This window comes from Calidris pugnax, unplaced genomic scaffold, assembly GCF_001431845.1.
Source record: "Calidris pugnax isolate Ruff unplaced genomic scaffold, ASM143184v1 scaffold58, whole genome shotgun sequence".
Taxonomy (NCBI): Eukaryota; Metazoa; Chordata; class Aves; order Charadriiformes; family Scolopacidae; genus Calidris; species Calidris pugnax.
In genome coordinates, this window is record NW_015090868.1 from 10,068,042 (window position 1) to 10,085,457 (window position 17,416).

General features: G+C 40.2%; 1 protein-coding gene across 1 annotated transcript in view; it reads left to right on the forward strand.

Moving 5' to 3' along the window:
• The window catches only part of VEGFC (vascular endothelial growth factor C), a 109,610-nt gene that overhangs the window by 75,377 nt on the left and 16,817 nt on the right, over positions 1-17,416 (forward strand). Inside the window, exons 2-3 of the mRNA XM_014945493.1 lie at positions 14,246-14,459; positions 16,428-16,618. Coding sequence (XP_014800979.1) covers positions 14,246-14,459; positions 16,428-16,618 — 405 coding nt within the window. The remainder of the gene's footprint in view (positions 1-14,245; positions 14,460-16,427; positions 16,619-17,416) is intronic.

A 17,416-nucleotide genomic window follows, 5' to 3' on the forward strand; every position in this document is an offset into this window, starting at 1 on the left:
GCTGGTCAGGGAGCTTGAGGTAGCCCATGCCTGGGAGGGAGTATTGAGCAAAAGTCCATTTCTGCAAAATTTATCTGGTAAATACCTTGAGAAACACAACAGAAAATTGATATGGATCATTAAAATTATTAGACTAAACCGTAGTGCCCAGAAGCTGCTTGGCTTCCCTGTGATACAATCTGCACGGGGAGTTACCGTGTTGGGAATCACAGATGTTGTATCCTCATGTCATTGATCTGTTTTCACTTTCCAGTGGGTCCGTGTGCCAGGCATTACTTTGGGAGGCATTAGAAGTTAATTAAGATTTTAAAAAACGCTGTGCCATATGTATCACAGGTACTTGATATTTCTTAAGGAAGAAAAGACTATATTTCAGCAGTCTGTAGTAGAGAGCAAACTCTGGCCCCCTGGGTGATACAATCTGCACGGGGAGTTACCGTGTTGGGAATCACAGATGTTGTATCCTCATGTCATTGATCTGTTTTCACTTTCCAGGGGGTCCATGTGCCAGGCGTTACTTTGGGAGGCATTAGAAGTTAATTAAGATTTTAAAAACCATTGTGCCATACGTATCACAGGTACTTGATATTTCTTAAGGAAGAAAAGACCATATTTCAGCAGTCTTTGTGTACTGTAGTAGAGAGCAAACTCTGGCCCCCTGGCCACTGGGATATAGAATTAGAGAATGGTTTGAGTTGGAAGAAACCTTTAAAGGCCATCTAGTCCAACCCCCTGCCATGAGCAGGGACATCTTCAACTAGATCACGTTGTTCAGAGCCTCGTCCAACCCAGCCTTGAATACTTTCAGGGATGGGACATCCACAGCTGCTCTGGGCAACCTGGGTTCAGAGTCTCGTGCAACCCAGCCTTGAATATTTTCAGGGATGGGGCAGCCACAGCTTTTCTGGGCAACCTGGGCCAGTATCTCACCACCCTCAGTGTAAAAAATTTCTTCCTTATAGGGCATCTAAGTCTCCCCTCTTTTAGTTTAAAGCCACATATTTCAGCAGTCTTTGTGTACTGTAGTAGAGAGCAAACTCTGGCCCCCTGGCCACTGGGATATAGAATTATAGAATGGTTAGAGTTGGAAGTAACCTTTAAAGGCCATCTAGTCCAACCCCCTGCCATGAGCAGGGACATCTTCAACTAGATCATGTTGTTCAGAGTCTCGTGCAACCCAGCCTTGAATATTTTCAGGGATGGGGCAGCCACAGCTTTTCTGGGCAACCTGGGCCAGTATCTCACCACCCTCAGTGTAAAAAATTTCTTCCTTATAGCTCATGTAAATCTCCCCTCTTTTAGTTTAAAGCCATTCCCCTATCACAATAGGTCCCATGAAGAGTCCCTCCCCATCTCTTCTGGAGCCCTATCACAACAGGTCCCATAAAGAGTCCCCCACAGCTTTCCTGGAGCCCCTTGAGGGACTGGAAGGGGCTCTAAGGTCTCCCCGGAGCCTTCTCTTCTCCAGGCTGACCCCCCCCAACTCTCTCAGCCTGTCCTCACAGCAGAGGGGCTCCACCCCTCACAACATCTCCAGGGTCTCCTGCTCTTGGCTTTGTTGAACCTCATGAGGTTCACGGGCCTCCTGCTCTTGGCTTTGTTGAACCTCATGAGGTTCACATGGGCCCACTTCTTGGACCTGTCCAGGTCCCTCTGGATAGCATCCTGTCCATCAGATGTGTCAACCACACCACTCAGCTTGATGTGGTCCACAGACCTGCTGATGGTGCCCTCGATCCCACTGTCCATGTCGTTGATGAAGATATTGAACAGGACTGGATGCTCCTCAGAAAAGGCTGACCATGTGCACTTGCCATGGCAGTTCCTATGGGTCCCCTGGCTCCCGTAAAACCTCTCTGAGGCATCATTACTTTTTCTCTTGTTTTGGAGCCTCCTTCAGTTCAGAGGGATTTTCATAGGTGATGGTTTTTGAGTGTATTTTGGTGTTAAAGTAGTCAAAGGGTCTGTTTCAGCCCCCTGGAACCGTGTTTGTGGGGCGCAGTGCGGCGTTGGGTGCTTGGAGGAGGTGGCAGGAGGCCTTCATCTGTGCCACCCAGCTGGGACACGCTGGGGAGGAACGTGGGGTGGTTTGTGTTTGTGCTGTGAGGAGCAGGCCCTTGAGTGAGCTGTGTGATCAGCTGCATCTGGGTTTCCTCACGCGTCCGCTTTGGATGGGGAAGGGCCCACCAGGCCCGGACTGACAGCACAAAAACACCCTTGGCCTTCGAGTCGCGCAGCTGGTCTGATAAAACCTGATAGCATGCGTGTTGTGGAGATTGGAGTGTTTGCAGAATGATGAAACGATGCTTTATGAACATATGTTGTGGGGTAAACTAAGGAAGGACTGCAGGCGACCTGATGTAAACATCTTAAAAAAAATAAAAAATTGGAATTGAGAATTAATGGTGCAAACATGCTGTGACAGGCAAAAACGCTCAGAGAAGTCAACAAAAGCTATTAGGGGCATTGGTCAGATCATCTAAAAATCACCAGACAGCTTTAATAAGGAGCTGAAATGTAACCAAGAATTTAAGAAAAAAGACTTGGGGGTAGGAAAAATACTGTCTTTGTGTTTTAGCAGAATGACTAATACGGTAGTGAGGTCAATAGGTTTTGAAAGCAAATTAGCATGTTTGAAATGAAAAATATAGCAGCAGTGGGACAAACACTGGCTGCCAGGTAACTGATTTTCCGAGTCCAATAACGTTGACCGTAGAAGAGTGAAAGAAAGTCAAGTATAACAAAAGGAAACGGAGTTTTAAGGCGTTGGGAGGGTGAAAGACTTAAAAAGCTCGACGTGATATTTCGGGTTAGTAAATATCTAATATCTAGTGCGAGCGTAGAGACTGAAGCATAGGGTGCACGGCGATGTATAGAGGCAGTGCTTAAAGCAAGAGGCAAAATCCTGTAATCCTCACTGAAACAAAAATCCCATTGAAGTCGGTAGCAGATTTGGGGGCACAAGGAATGTATAACTGGGCAATTAGAGACAAACTCCCAGCCTGACCTTGACTGGGCCTTTGTGCCTGTGATTAGCTGTACCCGTAGCATCTGGGCACAGGGGTTTAAAGGCACAGTCAGTTTTAATGACATCTCCGAGAAAAAATACAATTATGCCATAGTTAAAGTTCTAATTGATCCAAATGACAAATGTGAATAATTGCAGAGAGACCTATTAGAGCTACACTTTTAAAATCTGAGTCATTTGGAGCAGCAAAATTCTGCATTCTTTGTTTCTTTCATTCTCAGGGAAAACAGGATCTTAGTAGATAGTTTTGTCCCTGATAATACAGGGTGACAGTTATGTGACTTTTCAGAAATGGGAGGGAGATTATTGTGTGGGATGTCAGAATTAACCACCAAATAAATTAATAAAAATACATAGCAGTATCTGCCATAAGTGTTTATAAAGCGACATTAATAATTGCTCTCCAAATTGTTTTAAAACTATTTCAATATGAAACAAAATGTTCTTAAAGCTCATTCGGTTACATTTTTCCCCTCGTTTGCCATCCTAGTTCAAATAAAATTGAAAATAAACAAAACACTTTCTTTTCAAACAGAATTTAATTCAGCAGACCAGAAATGTCATTCTCGCTGCCAGTTGCTCTAATGGGACATGTGTTCCCTGCGTCTGAATCTGCTTTGTTTGAAAAGAGCTGCTGTCTCAAAGCGTTGAGGAAATTGCAGTTCTCAGTAAAAGAAAAGCTGGAAACGTGCACGGGAACAGACAGAAATTGTTCATGGTCTGGTCCTGTAAATGGTAACCTCCGTGACGACAAAGGGCTCTTGGTATTAACCAGCCTATGCCCAAAATTCCAATTTCCAGGACTGTCATCCTGCAGAGGTGTGTGTGTCCTTCAGGGTACACACAACAAGCTGATGGGGAAAAAAAAAAGTCAAAGGAAACCTACTTTATGAATTTTGTGTGCGCATAACTCCATCATGGTTTTATATGCAAATCGTTAGAAATAATCTCTGCAGATTGACTTTGGGAAGTGGTTTCCTAGGCTTGAAAAAGCCCTTCCTTAAGGGTTGCTGGTAGTGCTAGAGAAATTGAAATCTCTCTTCTGCATAAATTCTCCTGCTGTGACACTTTCTTCTGTTCAAATCTCAGACCCCCCTGTAATCTTTTGAGGAAAGTGACTAATGTGATACGATCTATTTTATTCAGAAAGTCTAGAGCCTTTTATTTTGATTTAATTGTGGCTTCCTTTTGTATTAGAATCTGGCATCTGGAGGTGCGTAGCTTTGCTTCTGGAGAATAAACCCCGTGGGTGCTCTGAGCCTGGGTGTTGGTTTGCCCTGTCTTGGTACCAACCAACTTTTACTCCTTTATCTCTTTCCTCCCTCACCCCCATTTCCCACTCACAAACCCAACACCTGTTCAAGGCTCTGTGACCGGGTGAATACAAAATACAGTGATGCAAATGCATTTTTTTTTCATAAAATAATTGTTTACTACTAAGAGCAGATAAAATGCTTACTATTTCAGTACAACAGTAAGATCTATGCATGTGCTTAGCGTAATTTTAAACATCTTCCTTACATCATTCCGCAGACTTTGAATAACTAGAACCTCTTTTTTCTGCTCTCTGTATGCCTCCCTTTTAATATATATAATCCCTATAAATCCATTTTCTTTTTCATTAGTTTCTGGGCCTGGGTAAGAACGCAGGCAGCCCAGCAAGGTGGTGTGGGACAAGTTTCAACTCATGGCACTATTGTGGATTTGAAGATGCAGTCTTATACCTTCCATCAGAGAATATACATATTCCTGCGGTCCGGTGGAAGCTTGTAGCTCAGGGCACGCTTTGTCAATCTGTTTTTGAAAAAAAAAAAAGCCCACTTTCATTCTGCAGTCAAACCTTCTTCAAAAAGTCTTCTGATAACATAGTGCTCAGCATTGGATTACTCTGTGTCCTGTCGGTATAAATTAGGATCTACTTAAATGCTGCTGATATTCCCTGACCCTTTTTAAGTAACGTTACAGTACAATACGCTATTCAGAATAATTTAAGCCAAAAATAATGGGCAATGAACGTTTCTCCTGATTTGGTTGCATGAAAGGGAGTTGTGACCAAGTCTCAGTCTAGTTCTTGGATTTGCTGTTCTAAAGGAGTCTTTTGCCTTTCCCCATCTCTCGTGCCTTGCTGACAAATCTCTTAATACCTCTGGGGTTTTACATGGTACAGTAAGTTTTCTCCATCAGTGATACACAGTAATACTTCTCTTTTTGACATCAAAAACCTCTGTTGCTTTTTATTTGTTCCTCCCCATGGCTCTGAAGGGATGTGAGAGCTCCCAATCTTTTACATGGTAGTTTGCATCCCATGCAAATGTTGAGAATTTCTCAAATTGATGTTTTAACTCTATTTTCTTGGCTTTAAATAATTTGCTCTTAATGGAACATTATGGCCTTGTGCAGGGGTGAAGGTTTTTGTTATTGTCTTCTGGTTTTAAAGTGCTTTCAATGCAATGTTGTACTTACAGGCTTGGAAATAAATCTTCTTCTCTTTGTACTGCTCTAATCCACGTGGAATTTTGGGATTAAGATTGGATAGTGCTTTTCTCTGTTGTCGGGCTATTTTTTCCCTGCAGCATCAAAGGGCAAGGACAAAAGTATTACGGGCTCAATGTCTAAACAGGTGGGTTTGTTTCTGTAGAATTTTGGGTGGAACAAATCTCATCCCCAGATTATGAGGGTGGGCACAAGCAGGCGGTGGGTGGCGGGTCCTTTGCATCGGGTGCCTCCCTCAGGCTAACGAAATTCAGAAGACCTCTGTCTTTCACCAACATTAGCAAAGAACCTTTCTGTAAAATAGTTGGGTAATACTTTGACAGCAAAAACAAAAGCTTCTTCTGGTGTTTTGTTTATTAATGAAATCTCCCCGTTTAATACCTTAGTTACCAAAGGCTTAGCTGTGGGATGTGTTAGTCCGGCGTGTTACTTTGGGTTACTAAATAGAATTCTTTTAATGACTTGTGTGAAATGAACTGAAGAAACGTGATGCTAGATAAAATTATCAGATAATAATGTCACTTTAATGGCATACACTTAGAAACTCTAAAATTTAATAAAATGCCCAGGTTTCTAAGATCCTCTATGTTTCCTTTTTTAATTTATACAAAACTTGTTTGTAATAATTTAAAACAAAGATTTTGCAACTGGGATTGATGTGTTATAACTTCATTATTCTTTAGCTCTTTGTTGAGTTTTAAATAGCGTATTGTGTTTATAGCTGGCATAGTTGTTGAAATAGGCAATGTGACAAGCTAGGTGGTCTTCTAATTAATATTTCTGTACAGATCTGTAAACTGTGCAAGGCTTGTTTAACAATACAGAAATCAAGTCCTATTAGATTAAGACATTTGTTTAGGAATGAAGTTCAACTTTTTCTTTGAAATCCAATTGATCTCATTTCACAGCCTCTGAAATTATTTATTTTAAGAACTATTTTAAAAGTATAATTAATTCAAGCAATTTCTGTGACCTGTTGCTAAATATTTAGACCATGGATTAACTACATTTGCTCTGGGCTTCGAATAGTGATTTAAAAATTTGGTGAAAAGGAAAGTTACTTAGCAGCAGGAGAAATTATACAACATTGATAAGAGGTGACATGTTCCTGTAATCTTTCTGTCCTATAAACAGCCACATTGTTAAAAATTCAAGAATAAACAAGAGTTGAGCTGAAAACTAAATACTGTTGTCGTAGTAAGAACACCCCGTATGCTGTAGCCTATGTGCTCTGCGTAACACAGAAATATTCTTAAGAAAGGGCAATTTCTTATCGCAGCTTCTTAATCATAGAACCATAGACTCACGGAATGGTTTGGGTTTGAAGGGACCTTAAAGACCATCCAGTTCTATCCCCCAACCCCTCCAGGGATGGGGCAGCCACAGCTTCTCTGGGCAACCTGTGTGAACTATTGACCTGTAGAATAGATAAAACTGCACCCACTGGCTTTTTGAAGCCCCTCACTTGATACATGGCCAGAACTCTTAATTGTCACCGAGTGATTAGTTCCTAGGATTAGTTTTCTCAAGCAGAATCTCAGAATGGGCTGGCATTCGGATTAAAATACAGGGGTTGTCCCTTACCTTTCCATTTGGTAAATCTCTGCTCGGTACTGAGAGGCTTTTTTAATTCTCACTGCCTGCGTTCCATCTGCTGAAGCCATGAAGGCAATGGCAGTGTCACCATGTTAAGAGTTTTCTTCAAAAACTGCCTCCATATTTCTTTGCTTTTACTGACAAAGCTAATGGCAGTTGCTAATAAAAGTAACAGTAACACCAATGAAAGCTCGGTAAAGACGGAAAATAAACATCTTCGTATAGTTTACTCTTGGGTACTGATTATAATGAGATACATCTCACTGCTGAAAGGAAAACAAAAGGTTGCAGGGTATTTAAAAAAAACCAACAGCAAAATTCAAACTATTAAAAATAATAATTGCTTAAGTGGTACTTTATCTTTTTAGTCGAGAGTAAGACCTTATAACCAGAATTTGTATTGGTGTTCAATTTCGAAGTAGTTAAGAGATATACGCAAGAAATTTCAGAATTGTGTGCTTCCCTTTCATAGTGTTGCCTTTTATTTTTACTTTACAAATGGGTTTTACCTACAAATGGTTCCCTCTTTCTGCTGGTCGAGCACCCAGTCATAGGGATCCCCGTGTTTGTCATCGCTGCTGGTTGTATTCGAGGGTGACCAAGAAACTAATACTCAAATCTCTGCTGGTGCAGATTGCACCGCCCGGTGTCTCCCAGATTTAATCAGATGTAAGCCTTTGGGCAGCAATAATCCAAATCCTTATTGATTCCCAATCATGGGAATTACATGGAAGCTTCTGCCTAAGTCTTTGAATCAATTAAAGAATCCAGATGCAGCCGCAATTAAACAGCAAATGGTTATCCCACAAATTTCCATAACGGCTGTGCAGCCCTTGACCTTTAATTTGTAGGATCATCTTGTGTGAGCTCCTGAATAGTGAATTGAGTCTATTGATTAAGGGCTCGAGTTTCATCATTTATTTTGCAATTATGACTTGCCGTATGCTGAGAAATAGTCTGCTGGGTTTTATGGCCACCAGTTGAAGACTACTGCCATGGAATAATGCAAATTTCAAAGATTGGGCTCAAGTCCATGAAAACAAAACCTTTTTTGTTACTAGAATCTAGTTGTCAAATTGCTTCAAAGGAGGTCATAGATATTCAGGGTCTGGCTACAGTGTGACCAGCTTCTTTCTCAACCCCACTTTCCATCTGGGTCAGAAATTGTGTTCATTGACACCTTTTCCCATTTCTGCACACACAGGTGAGAGCCTGGCCCAGGTTGCCCCGAGAAGCTGTGGCTGCCCCATTCTTGGAGGGGTTCAAGGCCAGGTTGGAGGGGGCTTGGAGCAACCTGGGCTGGTGGGAGGTGTCCCTGCCCAGGGCAGGGGCGTCGAATGAGATGGTCCTTGAGGTCCCTTTCAACCCAACCCATGCTGTGATTCTATGTATACATGTCTAGGTGTTCTGGATTCCTCTTATGACACCATCTCTGATAGTGTCAGGTACCATGTCACCTACATCGATGTCTTGATTGCCCAGGCTCATAGAGACCCGGGAGAACTGACCACCACCAACAAGCTTCTAAAGAAGCCAGGCAACAGCACAGGGAGTTGGTCTAGAAAGGGAGGAATGATTTTTTTCTTTCTCTCTCTCTCTGCTTCCCAGGGAGATCAGACTCAGGTCATAAAAGGGTATTTTCATAAGTAATTCCCATTGAATGTAGGAAAGTGCTGGCAGTTTATTAGGGAACGTTGAGAACCATTCAGGAATGCAGGTACTTGAGGAACAAGCACCAGCCAAGAAATGTGTTTCAGACCCTCGGCAGCTGCTAAATGTTTGACTGAAGGACCAGACATAAGTGCCTTTGTGCAAGTCTATAATTTGAGATATGTTTTTCAGCATTTCATAAGAATATCTAAATAAAATACTACCTGAAAAATGCTGATTTGCATGAAAATTGGATTTCCCTTAAAATGGAAATTTTACAATACCTTGGCTTAAATACTTGTACTCATAAATAGGAGAACAATATTAAATAATATAAGCCTAGGATCATTTTCTAGCAGTTCATGCATCTTCCTCACCAAAAATGTTCCAGCAGAAAAAAATGTAGTGTCGAATATAGAAGTGAAACTTCCTCAGTCTTAAGCTTATCCTCATAGCCAATGTCTTTTTCTCCCTTTTTAACAAATTCTCTTTCAAATCCCTCCTCTAACTCATTTTTTCCCCTTGCAGATCCACGTTGTACATTCTTCCCCCCACCCATCATTTATTTGTTTTCTTTGCCTGGTGTTATTCTTGGTATTTTAAATGCCAGAATGAATCAAAATCACTTAAAACATAATATAGTTCAGATTATTTTATTTATTTTATACTTTCATTCTCTCTTGTTTTATTTGTCTGACGTCCTCTGTAAGCTCTTTGGAACAGAGACTGATTCTAATCTCTGTTGTTCTCATGATGTTTTGATTTAGTACAAATTAACTGCAGGGGTCTTACTACTTATTTAAAGTAACTTGAAATAAAAAACTGCTCCCTATTACCATTTCGCTTCTGTAAGGCACCGTTTTCTTGCAATATTTAATAGTAACTTAAAAGTTTACAACTGCAGACAGTTTTCAGTTTTATTAGTGATAAATTGGTGCATATGAGAGAAAAATGAACCCTATTCCAGCGTGATTGTAGAGGTGGGTAAAAAAGTTGAATTTATTTATGCCTAAGATATTTATTTGGGATATTTTCTTTTTTTACTGGCATCAACTTCCAAAAAAAACCACTAGTGCTGGAATACATGAAAATTGCAATAAAATATTATGCAAGTGAAGTGTTTATACATAATTTTCTTTTGCAATATTTCCATTTGGTCGCACACTGTTTTGTTTCCACATTAGAATTTAACTGCTTGATTTTTAATACATTTCAGTCAGTCAATAAATGCAGAACACAAACATATTAAAATGCAATATTTTATAGACAGCATTTTCCTATTAAGAATTGTCAACAAAATCCTTGAAAATGAAATGAGCTGACAACTATAATCGGAGCAGATGCGTAAAGTACCGTTACAGCACATTGCACCATCAATTATGTGTCAAGCATGCTGCCAAATATTAAGTGTTCTGACCTTTGTTATTAATAATAGAGACAGACACTGGGGACGTGCAGAAGACAAATAATGTACTGCATGGAAAATCTATTATAGGTTTGATTTTGTTAATGGGTATAGAGCCCATTTGGTTTCCTGCCTCTCCTCTCGCAAGCTATAATTTAATGAAAACCTGGACATAGCATGTAGTGGAAACCCACATTGTGAAAAAGCACACTTTGACAGAATAAAATGTTCCTAAGTTAAATCAATAATAGGGAGAGAGAACTTGTCATGAAGCTTTACTGCTTTATTTATATGTGGAAATAATGCAGAAGTAGTGAAGCCAGTTTGTCTTTACTGTATTCTCCGTTCATCCCTGTATTTTAAGTTGTTATTTTCCTCAATATCATCGATCCTCTTGTAGAGATGGGCTAGTCAAAGGTTGAGTCAGCATCTTTCTCCAAAGTATAGGTTCTAGGATTTTTAAGTGATATTGTAGGACAACATTGATAATATGTAAAATTGACAAAAACAGTTGAATGGCCAATGAAAGGACAGCAATAAATCCTTCTCCATGTAGAACATAGATCCCAGAATGTGTTTCCAGTAAAGCGTTAAAGAGTTGGCCCAGGATTCCATGTGGAGCACACTGCATCTGATTCATAAGAAAATCAACACACTATTTACATTTATCAAAAAGCTTACTTTAGTATTAAAAATTACAGAATCTCTCTTATCAAAACATTTCTTGCATTGTACTCCCTTCAAACAATAGATAATTTTTTTAGTATTCTTTCCTTTTTCTTTTTTTTTTTTTTTTTTTTCTTAAAATTTAAGTTTATATTTGGGACTAACTAGCTTGGTGACAGTAATTGTATCTACCAACAGAAATATTTTTCTTCCCAAACTTCACTAATCTGGGCTTGCATTAGATCAATGAAAAATTGGGTCTTCTCTGATTTGTAGTATATTTTTGTTGATGTTACTTACTTTGTGTCTTGTCATAACTTCTAAATTGGTGTTGAAGTCTGGGTTTCCATTTCAAGATGATTTTGTGGTTTTGAATTCTTTCTCAGTGTCCTGCATTAGAAACCAATGCACAATTAAGAAAAAATCAAAGAATTCGGAATAAAGAGCAGGGACTGAGTCAGTATATTTTTGTGAAATTTACCAAAATCTGGACAAAAAATATTTCCAGACAACTATCATATTTACAGAAGCAGTTGCATTCCCCTCTTGAAAATTTAGAAACTCTTTTAGCAATCCTTAATGGACTGATCCTTTCACTGTGTGCTGGACACACTTTTCTAATCAAACAGGACTTAAGATATAGTTTGATGTTCATGTCAACAATAACCTGTATCAAGGTAGGATTGGAAATGTATTGAAAAATCAACATCTATTTTCTATTATATTTTTGCCCAACTCTGGGCACTGCAGGTACTGCATTTGGTTTACGTGTATGGAACTCCTTCTCCCTTTATTGCTAACTCAGAAGAGAGAAAAAACGTAATCGAATTGGTTTTCCACCATGTATTTATAAGTTGGAATTGTTTTTACAACCAAATGGCTTTATTAAACAAAGCAGAAAATAATTCTGGTGCAATAATGGTGACTTCTTTTTTTAAAGAAGGTAATTTTATGTATCTGCTCCAGAAATTGTTTTCCTTTTGTTCATATTAAGTGAGCACTTCATATGGTAGGCAATATTCTCTATCCTTTGCATGGTACTCTGGCCCATGGATTATCCAGAAAGGAATTTATTTGAAAACAATACTTTATTAAATTTGATACAATACTTTATTAAAGTCACTAATTTCTTCATTTTTTGACTTGTAATCATACATATTTTATATGTGTATACCAATTTTTCTGTTCAGCTGGAAAGACATGACTTGCTTTCCTGATCAAATTGGATTTCATCAACACACATTATTTCTAAAAAATATAACCTCTTTCCTTCTCCATACCCTGGCTTCTTAGAAACTAAGTAATTTTGAGTTTCAGTACTTATTTTTCTGTTGATCTAGGCGTGTACCTTGAATATCTGAAAGAGCAGTAGCCAGCATCTTGCCCACAGTGAGCTGCACAGGCTTTTAAGGGATTCACCAAAGGTTGGTGACCCTTTGGTTGGATTCTCTTCCCCTGTGATCTGCTGGGACCTCCTAGGGTTGGCTACTGGGTGACTAAATATAGTTTCCATTCCTGTGTCTTACATAATGGACTGGCATCTAGCCTTGGGACAGGATCCACGTGCCACCTCCACGCCATGACCTCCCATGCCATGCGTATTCCCATGTTGTTTGCTCCACTTGGATTTTTGTCCATGACCCACTGTTTGAGAAGCTGTGTGGTGTCCTGCAAGGAGAGCAGGGCTGGTGGGCAGCCAGGGGCCAACGTTGGCACATTCGTCGCCAACAAATTTGAAGGCAAGGTCCCAAGATACTCTTGCTGGGTGGCTTGGGGCAGAGTTGACCCGTTCTACAGAGGCAAAGAAAGAGATGAAATCCTGAATGAGTGTGTTTCTGAGACTGAGAGATTGATTTTTAAAATCCCCCAGGATGAAGTGCTCTGGGGGGTGAGGTGACACTGCGGTTAGTGAGGCTGTAGTGAAAATATATTTTTTTCACTCCATAACACTTGGACGTATAATATGACTTCAAAATCTGTATGAGCTTTGGCTTTTGTAGTTGCAGAAATGAGGTCTGTGACTCTGCCTTAGCCAGGTGTTTCTCCTGGGCTTGGGACCTGGTGAGGATGCACGAGCATGTCCTCTTTTATGCCCTGTGAGTTGTTTGTGAGAGAGGGAGAAGTTCTGGTTCGGGTGAACTGGTCCAGAACCAGTCATTTTACTTGCGTAGCGTTCAAATCAACTTAATTGAAAGAATTCAAATCAACTTAATTGAAAGAATTTCCTTAATTTGAAAGAATTCCTTTTGTTAGTAGTGGACTTTGATAAGAAATCTTAAATTTCAGTTTCTATCATTTCATACTTCTGGTTTTATTCCGCTGTTTCAGCCTGGTGTCTCTTGCCCAGGGCAGCAGTTGTGTAGTAGAGCCTGGAGCCAGTCCCTGGACACTTTTTAAGATGTGTACCTCTATATTCCGTGTCTCATACTGCCATCTAAGGGCCACCAAGGCTGAGAAGGTGGCGAGAGGTTCTTTGCTGTTCCTTCTCCTCCCTGCCCTTCCCTTTGGGAAATCAGCAATTGAGGGATGAGAGAGGGCGGGCAGGGAATAACAAGGGCCCTTTGATGCAATATGTTGTTCCATCTAAGAGGATAGAGGAATCTTCCAGATAATTGAGAAATTGGAGTGTAAATCTGAGTCTTTTTTTAGGAAAATGCAATTGCAGTGAGTTTGTGTAAAAGCCAGCAACTCGGCGCAATTACAGGATTTGAGGCTGCTCTTGAAACAAGAAGTTAAGGAGTGTGGTGCTTAGAGCCCTGAAGAGTTTCTGTTGAAACTCTTAGCAGCGAGGGAGTGGGTGGTTCAGATTCTTAAAGGTACCAAAGTCTCCTAAGGATTCGTGTTTTATAACACAATTTGCTTATTAAGATATTCTTAATAAGATACAAAATAACATGAATTATTTTTGTCTTTTTTTCTCATTCCACCATTTTGGGCATTTCTGGGTGTTTTGATTTTTCTGGTCCAAGGGAAAACGGGCAAAAATTTCATGTTAGTTTTAAGAGTATGTGATCTTAAATAAAATGAACATCATGTAAATATTTTGGCGTTTAAGTATTCAAAATTTTATCATGAAAACTTTTTTTTATGGGATAAGAAGTGCCTTTTTTTATTCTGTTGGGTTTTTTTTAATATGCAAATCATATTTGTATAGGCTTAATTCTGTAGCTCCTTCCTCATACAGATGTTTTGAACGGCGAGCGTGATAAAGAATTAGTGGCAGCAGCAAAACATTTCAGTAGTTGTCAATATAGTACCATTGGCATTGACTGACAAAAGGAGGTTTTGTGACGAGGACCCTTGGAGCACAGCTTTATTTTACAATGTTTGAGTTGTTTTTCAGGCTAGTTTCCAGCAAACCTTGTGTAATAGAGAAAAGTAATTAATCTTGCATGTTACTTTGACAGGCTCATGCAAGCAAAGACCTGGAAGAGCAGTTGCGGTCTGTGTCCAGTGTGGATGAACTCATGACAGTACTTTACCCAGAATACTGGAAAATGTTCAAATGTCAATTGAGGAAAGGAGGTTGGCAACACAACAGGGAATACTCCACCTTTGACACGAGATCAGATGATTCCCTGAAATTTGCTGCAGCACACTATAATGCAGAGATCCTCAAAAGTAAGTACAGGACACAAACCACCTTCTCACACATGATAAATTTAAAAACCCAAAGGTTTCTCAATATTTTAAAAGCTAAACATCGTCAGGAAACCAACCTGGGCAGGTTGATTTCATGTCATGTCTGTGATATAAAATCATTGACAGTCAGCCTTCCACAGTGAAATAAATTGCTCCACAGTTGGGTTTTTGGTACATCCATTGTAGGAAAGGTGTAGACTGGTTTCTCAGCTCAGTAGATGTAGGAAATTATGTGGTTTTCTGCAGGTATAAGGAATTCTGCTTTGTAGAGGCTGTAATGATTTTGCAATAAAGTAAAGAGGGCACTAACAGTTGGTTTCATTCAACTGTTTCTGCTCATTTTCTGCAATTACGTCACAGCTGGTAATGCTTTCCCCTCTTATATGTTATTGCTTTAGGAGGCCAAATAATCCACTCGTAGCTTTTTCCTGGTACAGGAGGGCAGTTGTCATGATGTTATGCTCAAACCAGAAAAAAAAACAGCTTTCAAACAAATAGGTGAATATCCCTTAGTGTTACAGATGGCCTGGATAAAAACATATTAGCTACAGTTTCAGCAAGTGCTTGTAGACACAGAAACACAGGATTTATAGGAGGAGGTGTATTTTCTGACATTATATTGGAAATCATGTACCTTAATGGAGACATTAGGTACCCGTTAGGTGAAATTTCCATTTTTGCTGAATAGCCTGCCAAAAACTGGAGCCCAGAGATAATAACTTGGCCTCTACAGCTGCAAGTCTCACAGCTGTTGGTGTAAGATTGTATTCGGCAAAATGCTGTATAACACCATGTGAAATGTTTGCCCAAATTTGCATGAATAATCTGGGCACAAATCTCACCTTCCAGATTAAATCATGTGGTGAATGTAATTGCTCAATAATAAGCTTTTGCTTTAAATTATACCCTTGTATCTAACAAAGTAAACATATTTTCAAATTAATTTCATGTGAAGTGCGTAGGCATCAAATTTAATTTTTTTTAGTATATAGTGTCCAAGTGAAGTGCTGTGTGGGACCGGTTAAAATTACTTTGCAGAGATGTGCAGTCCTTCTTTAGACTTCACTTCTTTAGACTCACCCCAGGCATAGGAGAAGGAACATGCACAGCTTTAGCTGCTGGTGAGCAGGGCTTGGGGGGGTGGAAGATCTTCCCCTCTGCTCAGATCTGGGGAGACCCCCCTGCAGGGCTGCCTCCAGCTCTGGGGCCACCAACAGCAGAAGGACATGGACCTGTTGGAGTGGGGCCAGAGAGATGCTGGGAGGGCTGGAGCCCCTCTGCTGGGAGGATAGGCTGAGAGAGTTGGGGGGGTTCAGCCTGGAGAAGAGAAGGCTCCGGGGAGACCTTAGAGCCCCTTCCAGTCCCTCAAGGGGCTCCAGGAGAGATGGGGGGGACTCTGGATCACGGAGGGGAGCCACAGGATAAGGGGGAAGGGTTTGACACCAAAAGAGGGGAGATTGAGATGAGATGTGGGGAAGAACTTCTTTTGTGTGAGGGTGGTGAGAGCCTGGCCCAGGTTGCCCAGAGAAGCTGTGGCTGCCCCATCCCTGGAGGGGTTCAAGGCCAGGTTGGAGGGGGCTTGGAGCAACCTGGTCTAGTTGAAGATGTCCATGCTTATCATGGGGGAATTGGACTAGGTGACCTTTAAAGGTCTCTTCCAACCCAATCTATTTATGATTCTGTGTTGTAAGATCTTCCCAACTTTGTTAGGTTCCCTCTTAGCACCACTGTAACTTTTCTTCTGCTCTATGACAATATGTCACATCCCCACAAAGAAGAAAAATTAGCTAAAAGTTGACACAGTGATATTCACTGAGTAAAGGGTGTGACTCGAGCAATGCATATTCTGGTTCTAAACTTTCAAAGAAGCCCTACTAGCTTCCTGCAGGAGAATATTGTTTTGAAACAGTTACTTTATAACAAATGAAATTCCCTATAACTTGGCAGGTATTGATACTGAATGGAGAAAAACTCAGTGCATGCCACGTGAAGTGTGTGTGGATGTGGGAAAAGAGTTTGGAGCCACTACAAACACCTTCTTTAAACCCCCATGTGTATCCATCTACAGATGTGGAGGCTGCTGCAATAGCGAAGGACTCCAGTGTATGAATATCAGCACAAATTACATCAGCAAGACAGTAAGTTCTCACTCTTATTACCATCCAAGTGCTCCTTGCTAATCAATTTATGATCATGTGTACTTTAAGCCACCCTATTGCTGCTATGGGGAAGGAAAAATTAATTCCAGTATACATGGGGAAAACAGCTGAAGAGACTACTGCCTGGAAAAAAATGTTTGACGCTCTATTCCCCCAAACACATTCTTTTTTTTAAATGAAAAAAAATAATTATGATGTCCCATTCTCAGGTTTGAGATTATCCATGAAACTTAATTTTATCCTTAATTATGGGGAAAACATGGGGAAAACAGCAGAAGAGACTACTGCCTGGAAGAAAATGTTTGACACTCTATTCCCCCAAACACATTCTTTTTTTTAAATGAAAAAAAATAATTATGATGTCCCATTCTCAGGTTTGAGATTATCCATGAAACTTAATTTTATCCTTTTTTTTTTTTTTTTGCATTTATCATTTGCCCACTGTACGAGGCAAGCTCTCTGGAAAACTAGCCTCTAATTTTATTAGTGAAGACATTTTTTGGAAATCCAGACAGGATACATGTTGCAAATAAAGCCTCCTAGGAACTTTTACTGTATAAAGAGATATTTGTACCTATTTTTGTTGTTGTTGTTGTTGTTTTAATGCATCTTTCTCAGGTGTAGATGTGGTTTTCAGTCTTCAAGGTCAGGGTTAGTGATTGGGTAGGAGCCTGCAGAGGTGATGCATTGAGCCTGTGAGCTGCCTTTAAAGGAAAAGCATACATGCTTATTCTATTTTAAGTAGCTGTAGCAATTATCACAATTGTCTTACAACAT